The 20,163-nt window shown below is 42.1% G+C and overlaps 2 protein-coding genes across 7 annotated transcripts in view; one reads left to right on the plus strand and one right to left on the minus strand.

Annotated features, from left to right (window-relative positions):
- Positions 1-6,428, minus strand: part of pdia5 (protein disulfide isomerase family A, member 5) — a 74,620-nt gene extending 68,192 nt beyond the window's left edge. The window contains exon 1 of the mRNA XM_084907584.1: positions 6,323-6,428. Coding sequence (XP_084763710.1) covers positions 6,323-6,388 — 66 coding nt within the window. The 5' untranslated portion in view covers positions 6,389-6,428. The remainder of the gene's footprint in view (positions 1-6,322) is intronic.
- A 1,175-nt stretch (positions 6,429-7,603) lies between these two features.
- The window catches only part of sema5ba (sema domain, seven thrombospondin repeats (type 1 and type 1-like), transmembrane domain (TM) and short cytoplasmic domain, (semaphorin) 5Ba), a 182,961-nt gene continuing 170,401 nt past the window's right edge, over positions 7,604-20,163 (plus strand). For 3 of the 6 annotated variants that reach the window (XR_014797180.1, XM_084908224.1, XM_084908223.1), the window contains exon 1: positions 7,604-7,792. The gene's annotated coding sequence lies outside the window, so the exon portion shown is untranslated. The remainder of the gene's footprint in view (positions 7,793-20,163) is intronic. The other 3 variants (XM_084908221.1, XM_084908225.1, XM_084908222.1) reach the window with 1 other exon arrangement.

Genomic DNA, 20,163 nt, shown 5'->3' on the forward strand with positions numbered 1-20,163 from the left:
GGGGGTGGAAACATCATGCTATGGGGCTGTTTTTCTGCCAAGGGGACAGGACGACTGATCCGTGTTAAGGACAGAATGAATGGGGCCGTGTATCGTGGGATTTTGAGCCAAAACCTCCTTCCATCAGTGAGAACTTTGAAGATGAAACGAGGCTGGGTCTTCCAACATGACAATGATCCAAAACACACCGCCCGGGCAACAAAGGAGTGGCTCCGTAAGAAGCATTTCAAAGTCCTGGAGTGGCCTAGCCAGTCTCCAGACCTCAACCCCATAGAAAATCTGTGGCGGGAGTTGAAAGTCCATGTTGCTCGGCGACAGCCCCAAAACATCACTGCTCTCAGAAGATCTGCATGGAGGAATGGGCCAAAATACCAGCTACTGTGTGTGCAAACCTGGTAAAGACCTATAGTAAACGTTTGACCTCTGTTATTGCCAACAAAGGTTATGTTACAAAGTATTGAGTTGTATTTTTGTTATTGACCAAATACTTATTTTCCACCCTGATTTACGAATAAATTCTTTACAAATCCTACCATGTGGATTCATGGATTTTTTTTTCACATTCTGTCTCTCACAGTTGAAGTGTACCTCTGGTGCAAATTACTAACCTCTGTCATCATTTTAGGTGGGGGAACTTGCACAATCGGTGGCTGACTAAATACTTTTTTGCCCCACTGTATGTCTAAAAATGTATAGTTTCATGCATTGGTTAAAACACTCGACTCCAGCTACATGACGCGCAGCTGGAAACACTTCACGCAAGTCGAGCTGCCCGAGATTCACATAATTTACAGAAAATGTTACATTTTTGTGATTTATATCGTTATCGGGACGATAGAATTCTTATATCGAGATATGAGATTTTGGTCATATCCCACAGCCCTAATTGGCAATGGTTTGCACCTAATTGCCAACTAATTTATCAACACAGACAATACATTGTCATCAATAGGAGTCAGTGTGCAAAGTCTTTTCAATAGGGGACTGGCCAGCGCCATTGTCATTCCAAATCACATTCCTGCCGCAACTATGTCACTATTTTAATTCCTGTTTCAAATAAACGAGGACTCTGGATGCAAGTAGTTAACAGGAATTCTGTGCATTTACATGGCAACAGATTTGTCAGTTATCGCAGACCTGCTTCCCATCTTTAAAGTAACCGTTGCAATAATGTGCCGTGATCTCCAACCTCTGTTTCTCCTGCTGGGACTGTAGCAAAAAAAGACAAGCTGAAGAAAAGTGAAACAAAAAGAAAAAAAGCATATCAAATCCAAGCTCAAAACCAGAAAGGGCGCAATCACTTAAACACGTACAAATGTGAAACATCCATTCTCATGAAGGTAATCTACCTGAAATGCGTTCATCATCACTAATTACAACCCTGAATATGCCTCAGAAGGCAGAGGAAATCCATTAGTAGGTTATACAACTACCTTCCTCCTCTGCCATAAAAGGTATATCCCATCACGTCACCGCAGAAAAATGTGGTGCACACCAAGCAGCAGGAGCCTTAGCCCCTGCCTGCGAGCCCACACCGTCCATCTGCTCTGACAAATCTGCTTAATAAATGGCATCCAGTTCTAGGGGCAGTACTGAATCAGCACAAATCACACCAGTGTTTGTCAAGCACTTGCCTTGAGTTTCCTATGACTAATGAGCCATTCAGGTGTAGTTGGTGTGTGCGGACTGGCTGATTGTAAAGGAAGCTATTTAGCATCTGATAACACACATACACACACAGAGTGCTGATTTAGAGGCCTCTTAGCTTTCAAATGAGCAGAGGAGCAATCAATTAACCGCTTTTGCAACTATCACATTTCAGCTATCACTGACAGATGTCACGAGAGAAGTTTGGCCTACTAACACACTGCTGAGCCAGTGCTGTGAAATAAAGCATGAATGCTTTTCAGGTACTGACCAAACGTTTTAGCAGAAATCTTTTACAAAGAGTCAAATATGAATTCATTTTATTTTGTATAGCATCAAATCACAACAACAGCTGTCTTATATTTTAAGGTAAAGCCCCCACGATAATGCACAGAGAACCCCAACAATCAGATGACCCCCTGTGAGCAGGCACTGGGTGACAGTGGGAAGGAAAAACTCCCTTTTAACAGGAAGAAACCTCCGGCAGAACCAGGCTCAGGAGGGCAGCCATCTGCTAGAACAAGCTAAAGGTGAGAAGTGGAGGACACATAGATATTAATAATAACTGATGACTAAATGCAGTCATGTAGATGTGAACCTTTAGAATGCCCAGGATTTCTATACTGATTACTCCTAAAATTTAAGCCAATCTTCGTGTGATTTAAAATTATAGGCAAACACATTTTACCAAAGAAATAAGAAACAGTTTACACATTAACACAAACTGACAGCAAATAGGGGAAACCAGATTTCTTGCTACTCTCCGTCTCTTTCTGAGGGGGCACCAGCAAAGATCACATCAAAAGGACACCATGAAATATAGAAAGAGGTTAAAAAAAGAACCAGACTAACAGCAAAACACCAACAGATACGTCGACAACTTCCAAACATAAGAAACACATGCCATGTCACAAGTGTAGCAAAGGCCAAGTGGACGCTCTACAACACTTCTGGGACAATGACGCAAATGCTGAACCTTCAGCAAAATGCATAATCCTTATATTAGGAAGGTATTAGGCTTTTCTACCTGAGGGTGGACTGCAGTTATTTAGAGAACAATGTAAGCTAAACCGTTTCAATAAAGTTACAGAAGTATGTCAGAGCCCTTTTCCATGCCCTGAAGCTTAGGAGAGGTTTGGTGACGCAACAAGAGAATGAACCAAATCCAATCAACAATAAAATGGTGGGAAAAAAATAAAAGGTTTTCAAATGGTCAATCCACAGTGCTGACTTCAAACTAACACAGATATTGCGTCATGTCCTCAGGAAGGCCGTTCAATTAAAACCTCCCACAAATACTGATGACCTAAAAAGGCTATAGCTGGAAGGAGCTTCCCAAACTCCTCTTCATCACTGTCCAACTCTTTTTAGGACCTATGAGAAATGTCTTAAAGATTCTACACATGATAGATTTAGTCTTTTCCTTTTTCCACCCAGGACCAAGCGATTATTTATCATGCTCAAAACACACATGAAGGACACAATTTTTAGTGTTTTATTAAGTTTAAGAGTACACATTTTCTTATTGCAAGTAAAAACTGCCAGGAGGCCATCTCCTTCAGATAAACAGCAATCAGAAATAACATGTAAAGTATTACGACATATATTAATTTACCAAGCAATCGCTAATGGCTCTCAGAGTGTGGTTATGACAGTGTGTGGATATAATTAATGTCTAAAATACATGTTCAACACTGCAAATACCACAAAGATATGTTTCGGGGAACACATCAATAAAGTCCCCTCCCTCCCCATGGCTACTGCTAACACTGCTATTTCTGTAAATGTGTAAACAAAATGTCAGTGAAAGAAGGTAGGGCCACACATTGATTTTTCTGGCCTGAAAAAAAGAAGTGTGTCATTGACAAGGAGACATAATTTTAAAGTTACCAGCCATGGGCAAGCAATCCAGATAGTTAATTGTGTATATGGGGTGGGTGTGGGTGGGGTGTGTGTCTGAGTGTGTGTGTGTGTGAGAGAAGGGTGTTTGGATTAAATTGTTTTGACAGGCAGGCCTTTACCACCCAGACAGCTGGCCTCTAACTGCTGCAGTGGTTTATCACCTCCCATACAGAATCACCTACAAACACCCGACAGTGCTACCTAACACCCAAAGAGGCTTTATCAAGAGCCAAGAGAAAAAATCCCAGTGGCTCATAGCACAGGAACTACTGTGGAATAACTCCAACATCCTGAGCAATAAATTGCACATTTCCTTTCATGATATCACATATCAGTTTTGATGCCCGGCATCTAGCTTGGTCTGCTTCTACCGGCAGATGATGGAGCCTTCAAAGCTGCTGCTGGATTCACCTGCCGTCATAAAGCACTTATCAGGCCAAATATATTGAAATCTGCCGGTTCTGATGAGGTCCAGTAGACTCAAGGAGTTTAAATTGGGCTGGAAGAGGTCGAAATTGAAGAAATTTGATTTTTGTCCTGTTTTAATAATTAACACCAGCTGAATAAATTGACTCCATGTTTCTGCTGTGGATGTAAATGCTGTAAAATTACAGCAGAGAGTAAGCACTTGAACAGCACAGTCACTATTTACTCCCAAGAGCTGTGGCACGGTGCCAACGTGTCACAAAGTATCACTGTCAAATGCATATATACAGAGTGTACTGCACGCACACACACACACCCAATCACCACCCTTGTGTGCGAAAGGCTGCTTCACAACAGGAAGCAGAGCAGGAAAAGGTCTGCATCAGTAACCGTGGTCTAAAGTGGCACAAATGTCGCTCTACATTACAGAGCTAGCTCGCTTTTTGCTGAGACAATGAACTGATTACCTGTTTAAAGGGTGCTCGCACACTTTACCTTCTTTATTATGGTACACTTTGCAGGCTTATATTTAATTTAAGATATCTTCCCAGAGTTCCGGGGAGCTATTGTCCTCCATTTATCATCTCTCTGCAATATGAAAATCAACTGGAGCAGATCAGTGTAGATTTTTCCTAAAGTTATAAATGTTTAAGCAGTTACAGCAGCACATCTGACATCTTAACACACTTTTGTTTAGTCTAACATTTTAGAAGCTGTGTCCCTGTTGTGTGTTTTGGATGTAATTATGTCTACAGAGCGAAGAATCTTCATTTGTCCTTGGGCTCCACACGTGAGCATCCCAGCAAACTTCACGGACATAAAGCTCTGTGTGACTCCAGGAACACCTACATAGGAGGGCTGTCCTTACTGTTAATGCTTATTTAAGATCATTAATCGCATGGAAACACCAAAGATTCACTTACGCTATGCTAGGGGTGTCAAACATAAAGTCCTGGGGCCAGAATCAGTCCGCTAAAGATTCCAATCTGGCCCACTGGACAGCTTTGGAAAATGTGAAGGAGGGGATACATTTTTAGACTTTTAACTGTAGTTTCCTATGTTTTACAGCTTTTTCTACTGAGCTCCTCCATTCATGCTACACCAAAGTGAATAAGTAATAGACAAACAATTAAATGACAGCAATGTCCTGTTCTTCCACTGTCAAATATGGAAACCTATGACTTTTACAATGGGCTGACAGTGGGAGGAAGAGGACAATCTGTCAATGAACACAACACAAATTCTCTGTTTTATAATTTCAGGACAGTCTGCACATTAAGTTGACAGTGATACTTAGTGCTTACCATAGCATTTTTTTATCATGTAGGAAAAACTGAGATGTACTGCTGAAAGTTCTTCCTTTCCTTATGTTAAAATATCTCGGGGATTAAATGTGTAGCTAAACTTCTTCACACTGACAGACAGAGGAGTTTCACAGGTCTGGCCCACTTAAGATCAAAGTGGGCTGTACGTGGCCCAAAATGTAAAATGAGTTTGGCATCTCTGCTCTGTGAAGGTATTGAGTTCTGTGACAAATTCACAGGCAATTTTCCCCATGATCTCTCATTTTACCGAGCAAGGCCAAGTTAGAATCACGAGTTTTCTTATCCGAAATTATAGTGCACAAGAGTCAACATATTTCCTGTTTGATACAATTAAATTAGGGCACGTGAACAAGTTGTGACACGTCACGCCACACGGAGGGAGACTGCACAGCCTACTGTCCTGCTTCCAAAGCGCACTTGAGCTGCATGCTCCCCAACTGCCAGTCAGTGGTCAACAGCCAGACCCGCACTGTGCAAGTCACTTCAGTTTGCAACTTTCAGTTCCACTTAAGAGTGAAAATGAATGGGCTGCTGAGCTGCGACCGTGGAGTGTAAGTCTAACACGCCCGGTGAGTGCAACAAAAGCGGCATGTGCAGCATAAGCTGTGACAGAAAGGTAAGCTATCTGAGGAGCCCCGGTTGTCCGGACTTTACCGGACGGTTTACGGTTTAGAAACATGGGAGGGACCCCGTGTGTGCACATGCGACCGCCGGCCAGAAACCGCTGAGTGCGGGCAGCTACATAAATAAATCCAGTGATAATACCTGCGCCACACACACACCGCAGTGCCCCCTTATTATTATTATTATTACTAGCTGCTTAAATCTGGGCACCAAGTTCAGTCAAGGGCTGTCAACTTCCCTCCTGCACATCCTGCACGGACAGGCTAGAAGACGCGGAGAGGAGGAGCGATTTAGATTCATTTTTAAAAAATAATTTCTCTTCTGTATTGAGGGATGGCACAAACCGGAGCACAGCGACGCACTTTAAATGAAATACACAAGAGGTTCGTGTGACTCACCAGCAACACCAACGTTAACATTTTCGCCTCTCTCATCCGACTCCCGTAGCGATTCCAAGAGGCCATGATGCCGTTGCCACGTCTGGATACGCAGGCGCATTCGCTTTTCCACGGATTCTTGAGCATGGCGCAAGGGTTATTGGGAAATGTAGTCCTGAGCGGGGGAGGCGGCAAAAGTCATGGGGGAGCTATTGCACCTGCTACCCCCACCCCCCAACACACACACACACACACACACACACACACACAGGTTAGCACCGAGTGTAAGAACTGTAGTCTACGTGGTTTTGTTTTTATCGGACTAATGCAGACATATTGAAGGACAATTAATTACACGAGGGGCTAATTAGTAAATTGGCTTGTGATTGGACTTCCACTCCTGATGAAAAATTGGCTTGATGAAATGTGCTCAACAACATCTGATTTAAGCAACGTTTGGCGCAAGGTGAATAGAATAAAATATAATAGAACAGAATAGATGTGGAGAATTATAGAAAATTGCGTACAGTGATAACACACTGTATAACGATAAAAAAGGGGCCAGTCAAACACCCAGTTTAATCCATATACGTCAGTGAAGAGTAGAATAGAATAGAATAGAATAGAGCAGTGATGCTCTATAAACAAATGTTTCTTTCGGATGTGCCCATCAAGTCTTTTTTGACACTAAAGAAAACACATCTACAGCATAGAATGACAGTGTTTTTAGAATGGACTTTGACTTGCTCTGATGTTATCCTTATTGCCATCTTGAAATTCAGTAGTAAACAAATTGAAAAGTTTTGTTTGTTTGTTTTTATTTGCATGTATTGGTTGTTGCCATTGTAATTGGCCTAAGACATAGCTAAGAATTTCCTGTAAATTTTAGGCTTGTGGAATGTAAATAGACTAGAGTAGTAACAAAACAGAAAAGTGTATAACCATAACTTGTGTTCCCTGTTTAAGCTTCGCTGTTTACTTGCAAAGCAGGGAAACACTCACATTCCCAGTGGACCTTTATTGCCCGGTTACCCCGACGGCAGGTAGGCTGCTGTTGCATCCCAGACAACAACACGCAGGGCAAACCTTTCACAGAAAATCCCTTTGGTCTTTTCTTAATTCGGTGCGGCTGTTTCTGCACTGGACATAGGCAGTGTTGTGACACTCTTCTTGCTCTCCGGGGTGTCCGTGCGTATGTTCCTCCCGATTGCGCTTGCAAATCGGCCTCTTACTCCCCCCCACCCTCCTCACCACCCCCAATCCTCCACTCCTCCCCGCTCTCCCCAAACCCGGTGGTATCGTCCGACGGTAAAGAAGAGAGAGCGCAGTTGTCGGCTGCAGGTCTCTTGGAGAGGAACGCGCAGCGGCTGAGGAAACAAGACTAGAACCCGTCTCTATTCTGGCTCCACAGCTTAAAAACTGCGACTGTGATTCTCTCCTTATCTCTACCTGGCATTCTCATCAACTTAGGGAATACAAACATCTTACAAGGTAAAAGAAAAATCACTTTTCCCTTCTTTTCCACTGCAAAATACCTGGGAGGACTAATACAAAGCACTTTTTGGGTGTGTTGTGCACCAGTTTCCAGCTTGTATCCCGCTTCAGATTTACGAAATGGATTGCAGTTCGACTTTGACTGAGGTGTTTGATTTTTTTTTTTCATATTAAAGGCAAATCAGCACAATAGCCTGCTGCAGCTTAGCTGACCTGCACAGATAAAATAAATAAGGGACCCTCCATCACTAATGGATTGGCTACTCGAAAGCTTTATTCAGCCATGCTGTGGGGTCCGTTTCTCTCTGGACCATTTTTCTATCAGAGCGGGGTTTGAGCGGTGGGGCTGTGTTTTTATCCTAAATGTCAGACACTTTGCGGATATCCTCTTTTTCCCACTTTAAGTGCTTGAGGCGAAGTGATTTGTCCGTTGATATAGCGTGTTATTCAGAGCTGCTCCTTTATGTCTCGCCAGTTTTACTTTCCACTCACGTTTCATCCCAGGATCAGAGGCGCATTTGTGGGCTGCAGGAGCTGGCTGTGCCTGCCACATTAGCACTGCCTCAAACTTACTTTGTGCTCCACGCTGTCCTGTAGTCCCGGTAAGAGGCAAGACGTGGACTTAAAAAGCAACCTTGTTGGGAAACTTGTTCCCGTTGTTAGGAGATATGCTTGGGAAGGAAAGTGCATTTTTTGGGAGATTGTGCGCCTAGTCGGCATTTCTCTTTTTAAATATTTGTGTGCGCGGTAACCCAATTTGGCGGTTCAGAAGTTTGGTGTAAAATCGACCACCTTGTCTTTTCTTCCCGACTATGCAAGTGAATTTTATTGTCTGACTTAAAGACGGCCAATAATGACCTCATTGCTCATCACTTCCGATAACAGATTAACAGCTTTTACGCACGGGTTGAGCAGCCTTGCGCACAACGTTTCGGGTGTTTTGTTCTTTCCCAATCCCAGGAAACGTTAGTGAGGCTAATTCTGCACGAGAACACTCAGAAAATATTCATGAGCTTGTCACTTGGATGAATAGCTTCTCCATTTCTCCCCGATAAAGACACTTCAGATTTGTAATAGTTTAAATTGTAAAGCTGTCCAGGAAAAAGCGCCTGAGGCTGTGGATTTCGAACAAAGAGATACCCTATTATAAAAGAAATAGGTCAATTTCATTTTGCGTAAATTTGAGTTGATTATCCTGAAATGATTTGTCAAGAGCTCCAAAGCGGACCGTGTTGTAGCAGAGCAACAGAGGGCAGTGTTGAGCGGCACTGTACAGCTGTGGCGACACCTTGCCAGGTAACGTCTGCTGTAGAGTTACAGACAATCTGCACGCACACAAGATTGGTCAAATGAGCATGCAAAGAGACTTTTTTCATGAAGTATTGCTTGATTGTTTCTTCTTTTTGTTTTAATCAGTCGATCAAATGTCAAAAGCTTACGCACAAACTTTTATCTGGAGACAGTTCACTGAGAACAGTTTTCAGAGAAATTTAGCGGCTGGAATTTTTAAGGCTTAAAATATTAAATCTTATATCCCCCCCCCCCCCCCCCCCCCCCCGACCAAATTAATCAAACAGCTTATTCAACTGAAAGCTATTTTCCTGCAACAGCGACTATCATCACTGGGCTCTTCGAAGCTTTTGTGGTGCTGCACTCTATTCATCTGTAGCTTTTTTATGTTTTTATTGAGCCCCAGTTTCTTCAGCATTGTAAATTAATGTATTATTCATTAACACTCAAATATGCACCATGGCTGGTGTGAGTTTTGGCAAAGGTGATGATATAATCCTTTTTTAATGCAGCTTGTTTTTTTCCATACAACAGACAAGAAAAAAACATATTTAATATCCTCAATTAGCTACAATTAGTAATCCACTAAAGACAGCTTCATAGTGGTAATTTCCCACTTCCCTTTCTGTGGAATAACAAGGAGCAACCCCATCACAATCCAGTTATAATTGATCACTTAAACTGCTGTAACAAAAGAATTTCCCAGATATGGGATGAATAAATTTGCCACATCATCTTATTTCATCTCATCTGATCACCAACCCCCCCCACCCCCACATTGGCATAACTATTGCTTTTATTTTGTTCATTCATCAATATGTGTGAAACTACCATATCTCCCTCATCTTTTGATTGATATTCATCCATTTGACAGGTTTTGTTAGGCCCAGATGCTTGTCATATGGATCATTAACGCTTTTGTTATTTGGAGAGCTGTTTTTAGTATCCTGGGTCACTCCATTCAAATGGAAAGTAGGTTTTCATCTTTGATGAATTTATGAGGGCTCTTGACAGGTCCTGGTGGGGCAGAATCAGACCTGCCAAGCAGAAAGAGATCCAAAAAAAATCCCAAACTAACCTCCCTGCAACCTATCCCCCTCCAGCTATCCTCTTAGAACTACTCTACGTTCACTTTCCCCTTCTTTCTCATTTTCCATGTAGCTACAGCGTGTGGAAGTGTTTTGTTTTCCCAATGTTATCCAGGGGTCATGTATCTCCATGGCATCTAATGGCGACATAAATAATTCATTTCCATTACCAAATATGATAGGTGTGGAATAGACGAGCTGGCGGCCTTTTCATCAGATTTTTAATGATGCATATTTAGACGGGGCCAAGTGAGATATTTCTGTTGTCGGGCATCATTTGAGATGCAGTGAACAGATATGAAAGTTTAATGCCCGGAGAACTTGATCTGTCCTCTCCTGGCTGGAACGCTCAATATGGTCTGACCATCGCAGGTGTGCGAGTGTTGCCGTGAGCACGTCTTGTCTAAAGCGATAACAGACGGATACAGATAAGAAGTGTGATTGTGTCGGGTTTGATGCCACTTTCCTTGCGCAGTTACCCTTCATATAGCTCCAGTTGTATAAAGATGGAAAAGGAGCTTGAGGGATAAAAATAACAATAACTCTTGCTGTTGACAGACTGTTTTGTCATTTCAAGGTGTAGGTTTTCACCATCCAAGAAACCAAGGTAGAGAGTGGAAACTGACAGCTTTCACAGAGCGATATCTCTGCTGTTAGTCTGTCATTCAGCTGTTTGACTTTTCATGCACGCCAAACAAGCTGTCCAGGACATCTGCTGCCACCCGTGTGAACCACATCTCACTTTATTTATGCACTCTATCATCTTATGTCTTTTTTGAACCCTGACTTGAGAGTTCCAACAAAAATAAAAACACCCCCAAAACCAAAAACCCATCTCTGCACTTTCAGGAAGGATGCCTTTATGGTTACAAAGTAATGAGTGGTTTGCAGGGGTGCACAATTCTGCCTGTTGGTCCTTATTTTGCACCCCTTTGTGTGTGTATGTGCGTGTCCTTGCTATGTGGAAGTAAAGAAAAGAGATTTTTTACAGTTTTAAAGTGGCCTTCTGGAGCAGGATTCACATGGTAATCAGGTCAGGGTGCACTGAGGAAAAACAAAGCTGTCCAAAAGCAGAGAGAGGGTCCAAAAGACGTGCTGTTTTCTTTCATTCTTTCTTCATTTTTTTGTTAAGATATTTCAAGGAGTGTGAAGAGACACATGGAGAGATGCTGCCTTAAAGTGGCTCTGTATATTCAGAACACTGCAGCCACATTGGAGTGTCTGTTGCTCTCTGTTATGTTAATATAACGCCAGATTTGAAATAACAGCGTCAGACACTATGATTTGAGGTGGCAGCCCTCGCCTCAATACTCGCCGTGGTCTTTATACTGAGAATACAGAGCTCTGCTGCCTAGTCACCTGAATGTGATTATGTTGTCCCACAGTGCTGACATAAATGTTGCATTTTCCATTCACACACACAGAGACACACACCGAGGCTCGATTGAGGTCCCGAGCCTCATTTTATTCGAAATGAAATCATTCCTCAGCTATGTGACAACTTAGAGAAACATTCAAATTTTGGCTCAGGCTTGTTTCTTGCTTTTTCTTTCTTTTTTTTGAGGTTGATGTGAGTGTTTTGTGGCCAATTTTACTGTGAGAAACAAACTGCAGCTTGACAGATGCACTTTGCCTCACCGCCGCAACAGCACCCTGATGAGAATCTGCATCTGATTTTTTTTAGCTCAGTCTTTTGTTAATGACAGACTCGGTTTGAGGAGGAACGTGTACTTGCAATAAGCAGACAGTTTGAGCCGTCAGCAGAGGGAGGCCGAGCGGTCTGAGCTGGTGGGTGGAAATGAATAATTCCACAGTGTCTGTCTGGGTCCCCTCAGCCTCCCCAGATCTCATTGTTTCTGAATGCAGAGTGTACTTGGCTTGGCCTTCACTCACGCTGTCTGGCTGTTTGTAACCTGGCCTTTCTCTGCATTGACAGACAACCTCGTTGTCTGTGAAATCCGGTATGGCAGCAACGTCTCTGCCCACTGTCTGCAACCCTGCTAATTAAAGCTTGATGCGACCCAACAGTCTCAATTTGTCTGCGGAACGTTATCATCATTGTTTCCTCCTCTGCTATTTACAAACAAGGAGAATAGAGATAAAAATGGAAAGCCTGTCAAGCAGGAGGGGAAACTTGATTTTTTTTGAAGCTTTAAATGATTATTGGAGTTTAAAATTAGCATGCAAGAGATTATTCTTTTCTTATTTTCCATATGTGAGAATTTGCTGCTTACCTTGTTGGCTGAAACATTTAAACTTTGGTCTTGGGGAGCTAGTGATGAACAGCCTCCACATTTTCTAAGATTTTCCAGATGAAAAGGATTAATTGGTTAATAAAATTAATAATTAATTAATAATAAAAAAAAACAATTAATAACAGGTGTGGTTTGAATAAAGGCGACTCTCAAAATTGCACTTGCACTCTGTTCCTCATTTGGAGGGCAGCTTTTAAACTGGATGTGCATTCTTCCCAACATAAGAATATTCTGGGATTTCTGTCTTTTTCCACACGTTCTCATTGTTACCCACCCCTCTTGGCCATTAGACGAGGTGTGCGAGAACGCGCGTTGTGAGCGAGTGTGCGCTCATACGCGCATGTGTGCATGTCTGAGCAATTTGATTTTTCTCTTTGTGTGCATGCGAAGCGGACGTGAAGGCATGTGCCTTTTCTCTCCCATCCCTCCTCCGTTCAGCCTCGGCAAGGTCTGAGCAAAGCCGGAATAAAAGGGGAGCGAGAGGAGGAGAAAGTACTCCCACAGTTGATTTGACTATTGTGAGGGGGAGGAACACTATTTCCATTGATGCTCTGGATGCACGGCTCAAACCCCCAGAAGCTTTAGGAAGGGAGCTCATTCAAGGCTTGGTGTGACCCAGAGGACTGATTTGGAAGATGGGTGTTGAGCCCTTTGTGGGGACGGTGGGAACATTGTTCCCATTCCACCGCTTTAATACTACTGTGAACCACTGGCTCTGTGAGATGGATGGGCTCTCAGGTTGTCTGTTTTCGCTCTAAAGACACTGGAGAGGTCTTATATAGTGGAAGTTTTTTGAATCTTCCAGGTCAAAGAGATTGTTTCTGCAGTTTCTAGATAGAATAGATTAGATTTTTGTGTTTGTTTTGGGGGGTTTTTCTGTAAAAAAAAGGAAAATGTTGTAATTTGGAAAAGTAATTTAAGGATCTCCTCTCTTTGCTCTCAGAGGAATCATAGTTGAGCGACAAATCATTAACAGATCTGACCATTGTTCAAAGGTAAAATCACATATATTTACCTTTGATTTTGTCATAGCTGCAAAGAAGAAAGAACAGGATGCTGTACCTTTGCAAAAACCCCAAGCCTCCTCCTGCAAGTCAAGTCAGTCCGCATGAAATAGGTCAAGAAATCATAAATCACAATTTTGCTTTTGCTTTGAAACCTGTACACATTTCTGCCTCTGTTATAACCTTTGATTTAAGGACAAAAGCTGACCTTCAAAAACTGAAACAAACAAACAAACTTAGAACAGGGCATCAGACGGCAATGATTTCCTTTCTGAATTCCTTTGGCTGAAGCAAGTAGTTTGATTTGATGGGGTGGCTGTAGCTCAGGTAGTAGAGCAGGTCACCTGCTAACTGGAAGTCTGCACCAGTTTGCATGACAAAAATCCTTGGGCAAGATACTAACCCCAGGTTGCTTTCCAATGCATTCATCAGAGTGTGAATGTTAGTTCGGTAGCACTGAAAACCTAGAAAAGTGCTTGTGAGAACGGGTGTGATTGGGTGAATGAACAAGTTGTATAAAACACTTTGAGTGCTCATCGTAGAAAAGCGCTAAATAAGAACCAGTCCATTTAACATTTACCATTGCTTAAACCTTCCGGATGGTATTGAGTACGTAAGAGCACTTGTTTTGAATGTCTGAGTTTATCTGGCATTACTCAGAGTGGATTTGGACTTTTTTAATACAATGCAGAAAGCATATTGTTAAATCAACAGATGGCAGGTCTCTACTTCCCTGGTAACCTGACGTGCCACTGAACCAGCTAGGAAGTTGTCACCAGTTTTCCAAATAGGTTACATGTAAGCTGTTTGGAAAACGAACAGCATTTTTCATCAAATAATTAGCACATTATTGCATGAGACATTTGATTAACACCACATACCAAAACGTCATCGAATAAGATCGGCGAATTACGCAAAAGGTGTAAAGAAGTAAAACCTGTCGCAGTCTGAGGGGCTTCAGAAAGAAGTTTGTGATTCCAGGTCTATGCAACAAAAACAAAACTGTGTATAATTGACATCATCTTCATTTACAAAAGACATTTGTCAAGTGACTGGATGAACCATCTGTCTATTTAAACACCCAGGAGAAGAAGGCGAGCACTTCCCTTTATGTTGTTGATTGAACCGCAGCTCTCATGATCGTGATCTATCGAATCGTGCGAGAATTCATCTGCCTTACAAGGTGACTTTACTGCAGTGAATGAACGCCATTCTTTCTCAACAGCCCCTTCACTTGTTTGTTTCCATGTAGGCGTTGAAGAGCACTGTCTGAAAAGTTGCTGCGCGCTTTCCTGTAGGTGTTTCTTTGAACCGAGATCTGGTAAAAAAGCAAAGCCTGAGCATGATAATATGTATTTTCATTCCTCTATGGAAGCATCTGGATTGCTACGTTTTGCCGTATAGAAATTCAGGTATGTGGAGCAAAATATAAATACAATGGAAATTGGTTCTCTGAAACCTGACCTAAGCCTGAATGCACAAAGCATAAATAAATCACGTTGAGGTCGACAGAATTGCTGGTATTTTTCATTCATACACTTTAAACATAAAACTGGGGAGATTATACGACTAGGAGTCTATAAAAACTACACTTGGCTGTATAAAGTGTTCAAATATTGTTAAGTGGCTTCATCAAACTCATACTTTTGCTTTCGAGTCGTCAACATTCCTCTCAGGGATCTCAAGGCTCCAGGTATTTTGCTTCAAAAAGACCCATTGTGTGCAGCTTTTAGAAACCTCTCCTAATAGACTAAGGCTCATTTTTACCCTCTAAAATGATTATATCTCTCCAAATGGAGTCATACGGTGAGATCTAAACTCCTTTCTTGAGTTTGTGCTCTGTGAAGTAATAGGTGTGAAGAAGGCAGTGCAAACAAGGCTTAAACTGATATGCAGAGGCAACTCATGCACTACTCATCTAGCTTTTTATTTACATGCTGACAGGAAATGGAATGACGATATGCATTATTTGCTTTTGTTTGAGACTATTTGGCATGCTAAGAAGATGCCATTATTCAGTATGTGACTTCAATAGTACCAGGTGCTTTGGAGACTATCAGATAAAGCTGATGAGAATTCCTGATGTGTTTACTTGACATTCGTTTGCAGTATTTTAGATTTTTATCAGCAGCCTCTGATAGGTCGTAGAACTGGCTCATTAGAAAGCGCAGCACATGCATCTCTGCCGGTCAGCAATCTGCCGTTTGTGAGCGCGGCTGTTTGTTTGTTTGAGTATCCATGTGTTTGTGTCCGAACATATGCGTGTCGGCTTCTGTTGTGTACATTTGCAGTAATGGCTAGAAAATCAGCAGCAGTTAGTGAAAGCGGGCAGCTGCTCTCCGATTATACTGTTACCCACATCCCCACATTCACGTAGCATGTATAATTGGACAACCACATGTCAGGATGTGATGTGCAGCATGAGCCTAATGATTTTGCAGCACTAAATACGATTCAGTGGCGTTGTCCTTCTTCCAGATAATGGCTTGAAATCTAATGCAAGTGGAGAGTAGAGAATGACAGAGTTGTCCTGGGATCCTGAGAGCGCCGTGGGATAGTTGTCATCATTTTTATGAGTCTATGATGTATGAAGGTTGAAAAAAGTCCTTATTATTGTACAGGAACAGTGAAAATATGGTTAATATTATGCTGCCATGATGTTACGTGCTGTGTAAGCGCCCACTCTTTCCTCCCACAAATACCTGAAACATTTCAAATAATTTCCAGAACAAAGAATAGAGGACAGTGGAAACAAAAGCACAACTTTTCACTTGTAGCAACAGCTTTAGAAGGACAAAAGAGAGGACGTAAAGGAAACTCCTCCCTGGGAATTTCGAATGTGTTTTTCTTTTCATACAAGGAAATAACATTTTACAGAAAGGTGGGAACATTATAAATAACCATTTGACATACTGGTGATATCATCGCAGCATATCTATATAAAAAGTAAATAGGGACAGAGTGTTAACATTGTATGTCCAGGGGAGAGCAGCTTCCCAGCTGGCAACACATGCTAGGAATGCCACAAACACAACAACCAGCTGATCGAGCCAGGAAGAGCGCAAACAGGTACATAAATAACTACACATGAAAGTTTATGTCTTGTGTGTCTAAAAGAAAAAAACATATCAGCCAATATATTTGAATATCAGATTTTTAAACTGCCAAATATCGGTATCAGTATCAGTCGTGTCTTAAAAATCCTATATCAGCTGGGCTCTGCTTTGCTGCTTTGAACTAGTGGATAATGCCACGTCGACAACTCCAAAGCCAAGTATAGCTCCAGTAAGATCAAATGTGCTGAAGTGCACTGACACAGAGATCCCACATGGTGTTTTTTGTTGCTTTTTGATGTCTACTTTGTCACGCTGTTCGCCCTTTGTTTTTTTATGATTTCCCTTTAGTGTGACAAGTTCACATTTCCCCATCTAAATGTTTTATGCAGTTTGTATTATCGCTGCCCTGACCAGATAACAAGAGGCATGCGTGTTGAATAATTACTTATCTCCTCAGGTACCACAGTGAAATCCACAAAAAAACCCTTTTGTTACCTAATCTTCACAGCTGCGTTATTCTTCTTCTCAATCCAAAACAATCCACGCCTGCTGTCAGCCTTCTCCAGAAAATCAGCATATATAGACGTGTACTTTTACAAGATGCAGCACGGTTCTGACAAAGGGAAGCAACAACAGAGAGCATATACACTTATTTTGTGTGGCAGCTATAGACCTATTTCACATCTGAGGTGTCAAAACATTTCAGCTTTTTCAGAGAGAATCCGATCAGACTATTATTCATTGTCTGCGTCTGTTTTCTTTTGTTTTTTTTCCTGTCTATTTGACCTGCGTAGCAATGAGCACTCAGCAATACTCCAGCTTAACCTGACAGACTTTCAGGAGAAATTATTCTGCCGTGTCTTTTGACCTTTTTGTGTGGCTCTTGCCAGAAATCTCTTGGTTTTAAGCCAACAGGCAGACCGGAATTTGTTCTTTTTCTCCGCCAAAGTGGCTGATTTGTGATTCATGCTGCGTGCGAGCTGTATACGCTCAATTCTGGATATGAGGCTGACAGGGGAATAGTGCTGCAAGACTGTAGCCTTAATTAAGGACTCATTAGCTAACAGGTGCTGAACACTGAGAACATATACAAGCACAGGCCTGAAATGAGCGAAACAGTAAGTACTGTGAGTGCAGGCCCTTCAGATTGTGACCACAATCCTTATTTGAAGTTGAACATTGAACAAAGGTTGCTGTCTTTGGCCAATGACAAGTCTGACGGGCAAGTCAACAAAGTGGAACAGAAAGCACGACGCGTCTACGCTCTGCCCCCCCTGGCTTTAAGTGTTCAATCATAAACACATTTTTGTGCCACACTACCTCTACAGCACTGCTGAGTCGGGTTAGCTTTGGTTACTATGGCGATAGAAGTGGCTCTCGGTGGGGGCAGGAGGGTCTGCTTGAGACTGAAGCAGAAAGAGAGGAGTGTGACAGTGATTAATGTCCTGGCAGAAACAGAGACAGTCAACTCTCAGAGCCCCGTTGTCACCATCAGAGTATTAAAAAGCACGCCGCGCCCAGCACCTCGTCTCAAAAGCACCAGAATGGCTGGAGGTTTAATCACAGTCATGTGAATTATTTATTACATAAAAATCTATTACTTTTTGACTTGGTGGATGAAAGCGAGAGTAAATTGAAATGTTGGATTAAGCCAAGAAGGAAATGAGATTCACCTGCGTGTCTCCTAAAATCAATCCTCTCCATCCTGCTGATTAATGGCAGAACATTTGTCTCAGCATCTTGCACCGAGGTAAATGCATCTTATTCCAAAAACATCAAACAAGTCGAAGTGGCCTTTTTTTCCAACCTCCAGGTGGCGAGGGGAGAAGGGGCTACTGTTGAGTCACATGGCTCTCCGATTACCGTGCAGCCTGTTAACAAGGAAGCGAAGTGATGGAAGACCGTGGGCCAAGCGTCTGCATGATAGAGATAAGCGGCCAGCTGGGCATCCTCTATCCACCACCGCATCCAACCCCTCCACCCCCAACAAGAACACTCAGGAAATACTATGCCTGGATATTTAACCAGCAGGGTTCAATGATGGAAAAACTTTAGTATGCGGCTATATTTGCACAAAAAACCCCACTCACGTGCACAAACCCTCCTTGTATTGGACACACTTTTGTATGGGAAAAAACTCTTAAAGCTTTGTCACGGTGACTGTCCCTCTTTCATGTGGCCCACCTGGATGCTTAGGCCAATTAGAGCTCCTTTTCAGGATCTTATTCTCTTCTTGGGATTTTGCACATCACTGCACTTTTCCTTCCTCTGCTTCTTTTTACTCCACCAACCCACTGCAACACTGTGGCTGAAATCCTCTGTTGGGCCACTATACTGCCCAGTGTGTGAGCGTCACGCACTGCTGTTAATCTCCTCCAGTAACCTTTGCACCTGGAATCCATGTCCACCACCTACAGACATTTTTTGCTCTCTGTTACCTGACCCTCTGGGTTTCCATCTCATGTTGGTTACAGTGCAGTGACAGTACAGTGCTTGTGTGAGACCTTTTTAAAAGGCATAAAGAATTGGCTCCACATATATAGGCAGTATTTCAAGAGATAACATAACCTTGCCATCTTCCCCAAACCTACAATGCTTAATAAACTTATTAGACCACCACCCGATGTAAGGTTTATGTTTAAATTAACAGTATTTCTGCAATGGTTAATCCACCAGCATGTGCAACCTCTTTAATCCAAATAATGTTTTTAACTCTAAATGATAATTATTGCTGTTATTTATGAATTTTCACATGTACAGTCTTAGAAAAAAGGAGAAAAAATAGTAAAGCACAGCATTGTCTGCCAAATTACTGTAATGTATGTGCGTTTCTAAACACGTGTGTCAGACAGTTTTATTTGCATTCTCCTGTGTTTCTGACAGGTGCTCTAATAAATTTGTTAAGCACTGTATATAGCTTCTTCAATGTACTCCAGTGCAATAAATGGGAGGCTGGGTTTTAGGTTTTTAATTTCTGTTTACAAAAGGCTTAAGAAACACAGCAGGAAAGCAGTGGAGCACTTTCTAGCTATGTGTAAATCAGATGGTGGAAGTTTGATGGCAGAGTAAATGTCTGCCCCCACTCACAGCAGATTGCTCTTGCTAGTGTTGGCCAGCAGCCCCATTCATCACCCGCCATGAGCGGTTTTCTTTTAAGTATGGCTCAGGTCCCAGTGGAGGTTTTGAATGTGTGGCGTCCCTCTGAATGCTAAATGTATTGTTAAACAGACATTTGGAGCAAGGACTGAGAACACCTCATTTATTTATCTATGTGTGCTCTCATTTATGTCTCAGCTCTCAGATTTTTTTTTAACTCTTTCGCCCATAAAGACAACATTTGACGACCTCCCCTGTACTCGCAATAACAAGTACTAAAACCTCAGTGTATATTAATAAAGATGTGGTTTGACGACCGTTAGATTACTCTCAGTAACTCTATAAGCAGGCCTAAAATATGACAGAAACCACTCAATTTAGACAAGAGCTTCAAGGGTTACTCCTAGTAGATTTTCAAGGGGTAAAGAGTTAAATTAATTTAAGACCTTCACTTACTAGCATTTAGACTTTTCAGCCACTGACTGTGTATAAAATAATCACATAACCATCACGATGTTTTCTGGACTGGATTTGTGTGTTTTAAGAAATATTTGGACGAGGATGACGTAATAAGCTATT

Source organism: Perissodus microlepis, chromosome 16 (genome assembly GCF_051167445.1).
Source record: "Perissodus microlepis isolate ML-2025 ecotype Zambia chromosome 16, ASM5116744v1, whole genome shotgun sequence".
In the NCBI taxonomy this organism is placed as follows: domain Eukaryota; kingdom Metazoa; phylum Chordata; class Actinopteri; order Cichliformes; family Cichlidae; genus Perissodus; species Perissodus microlepis.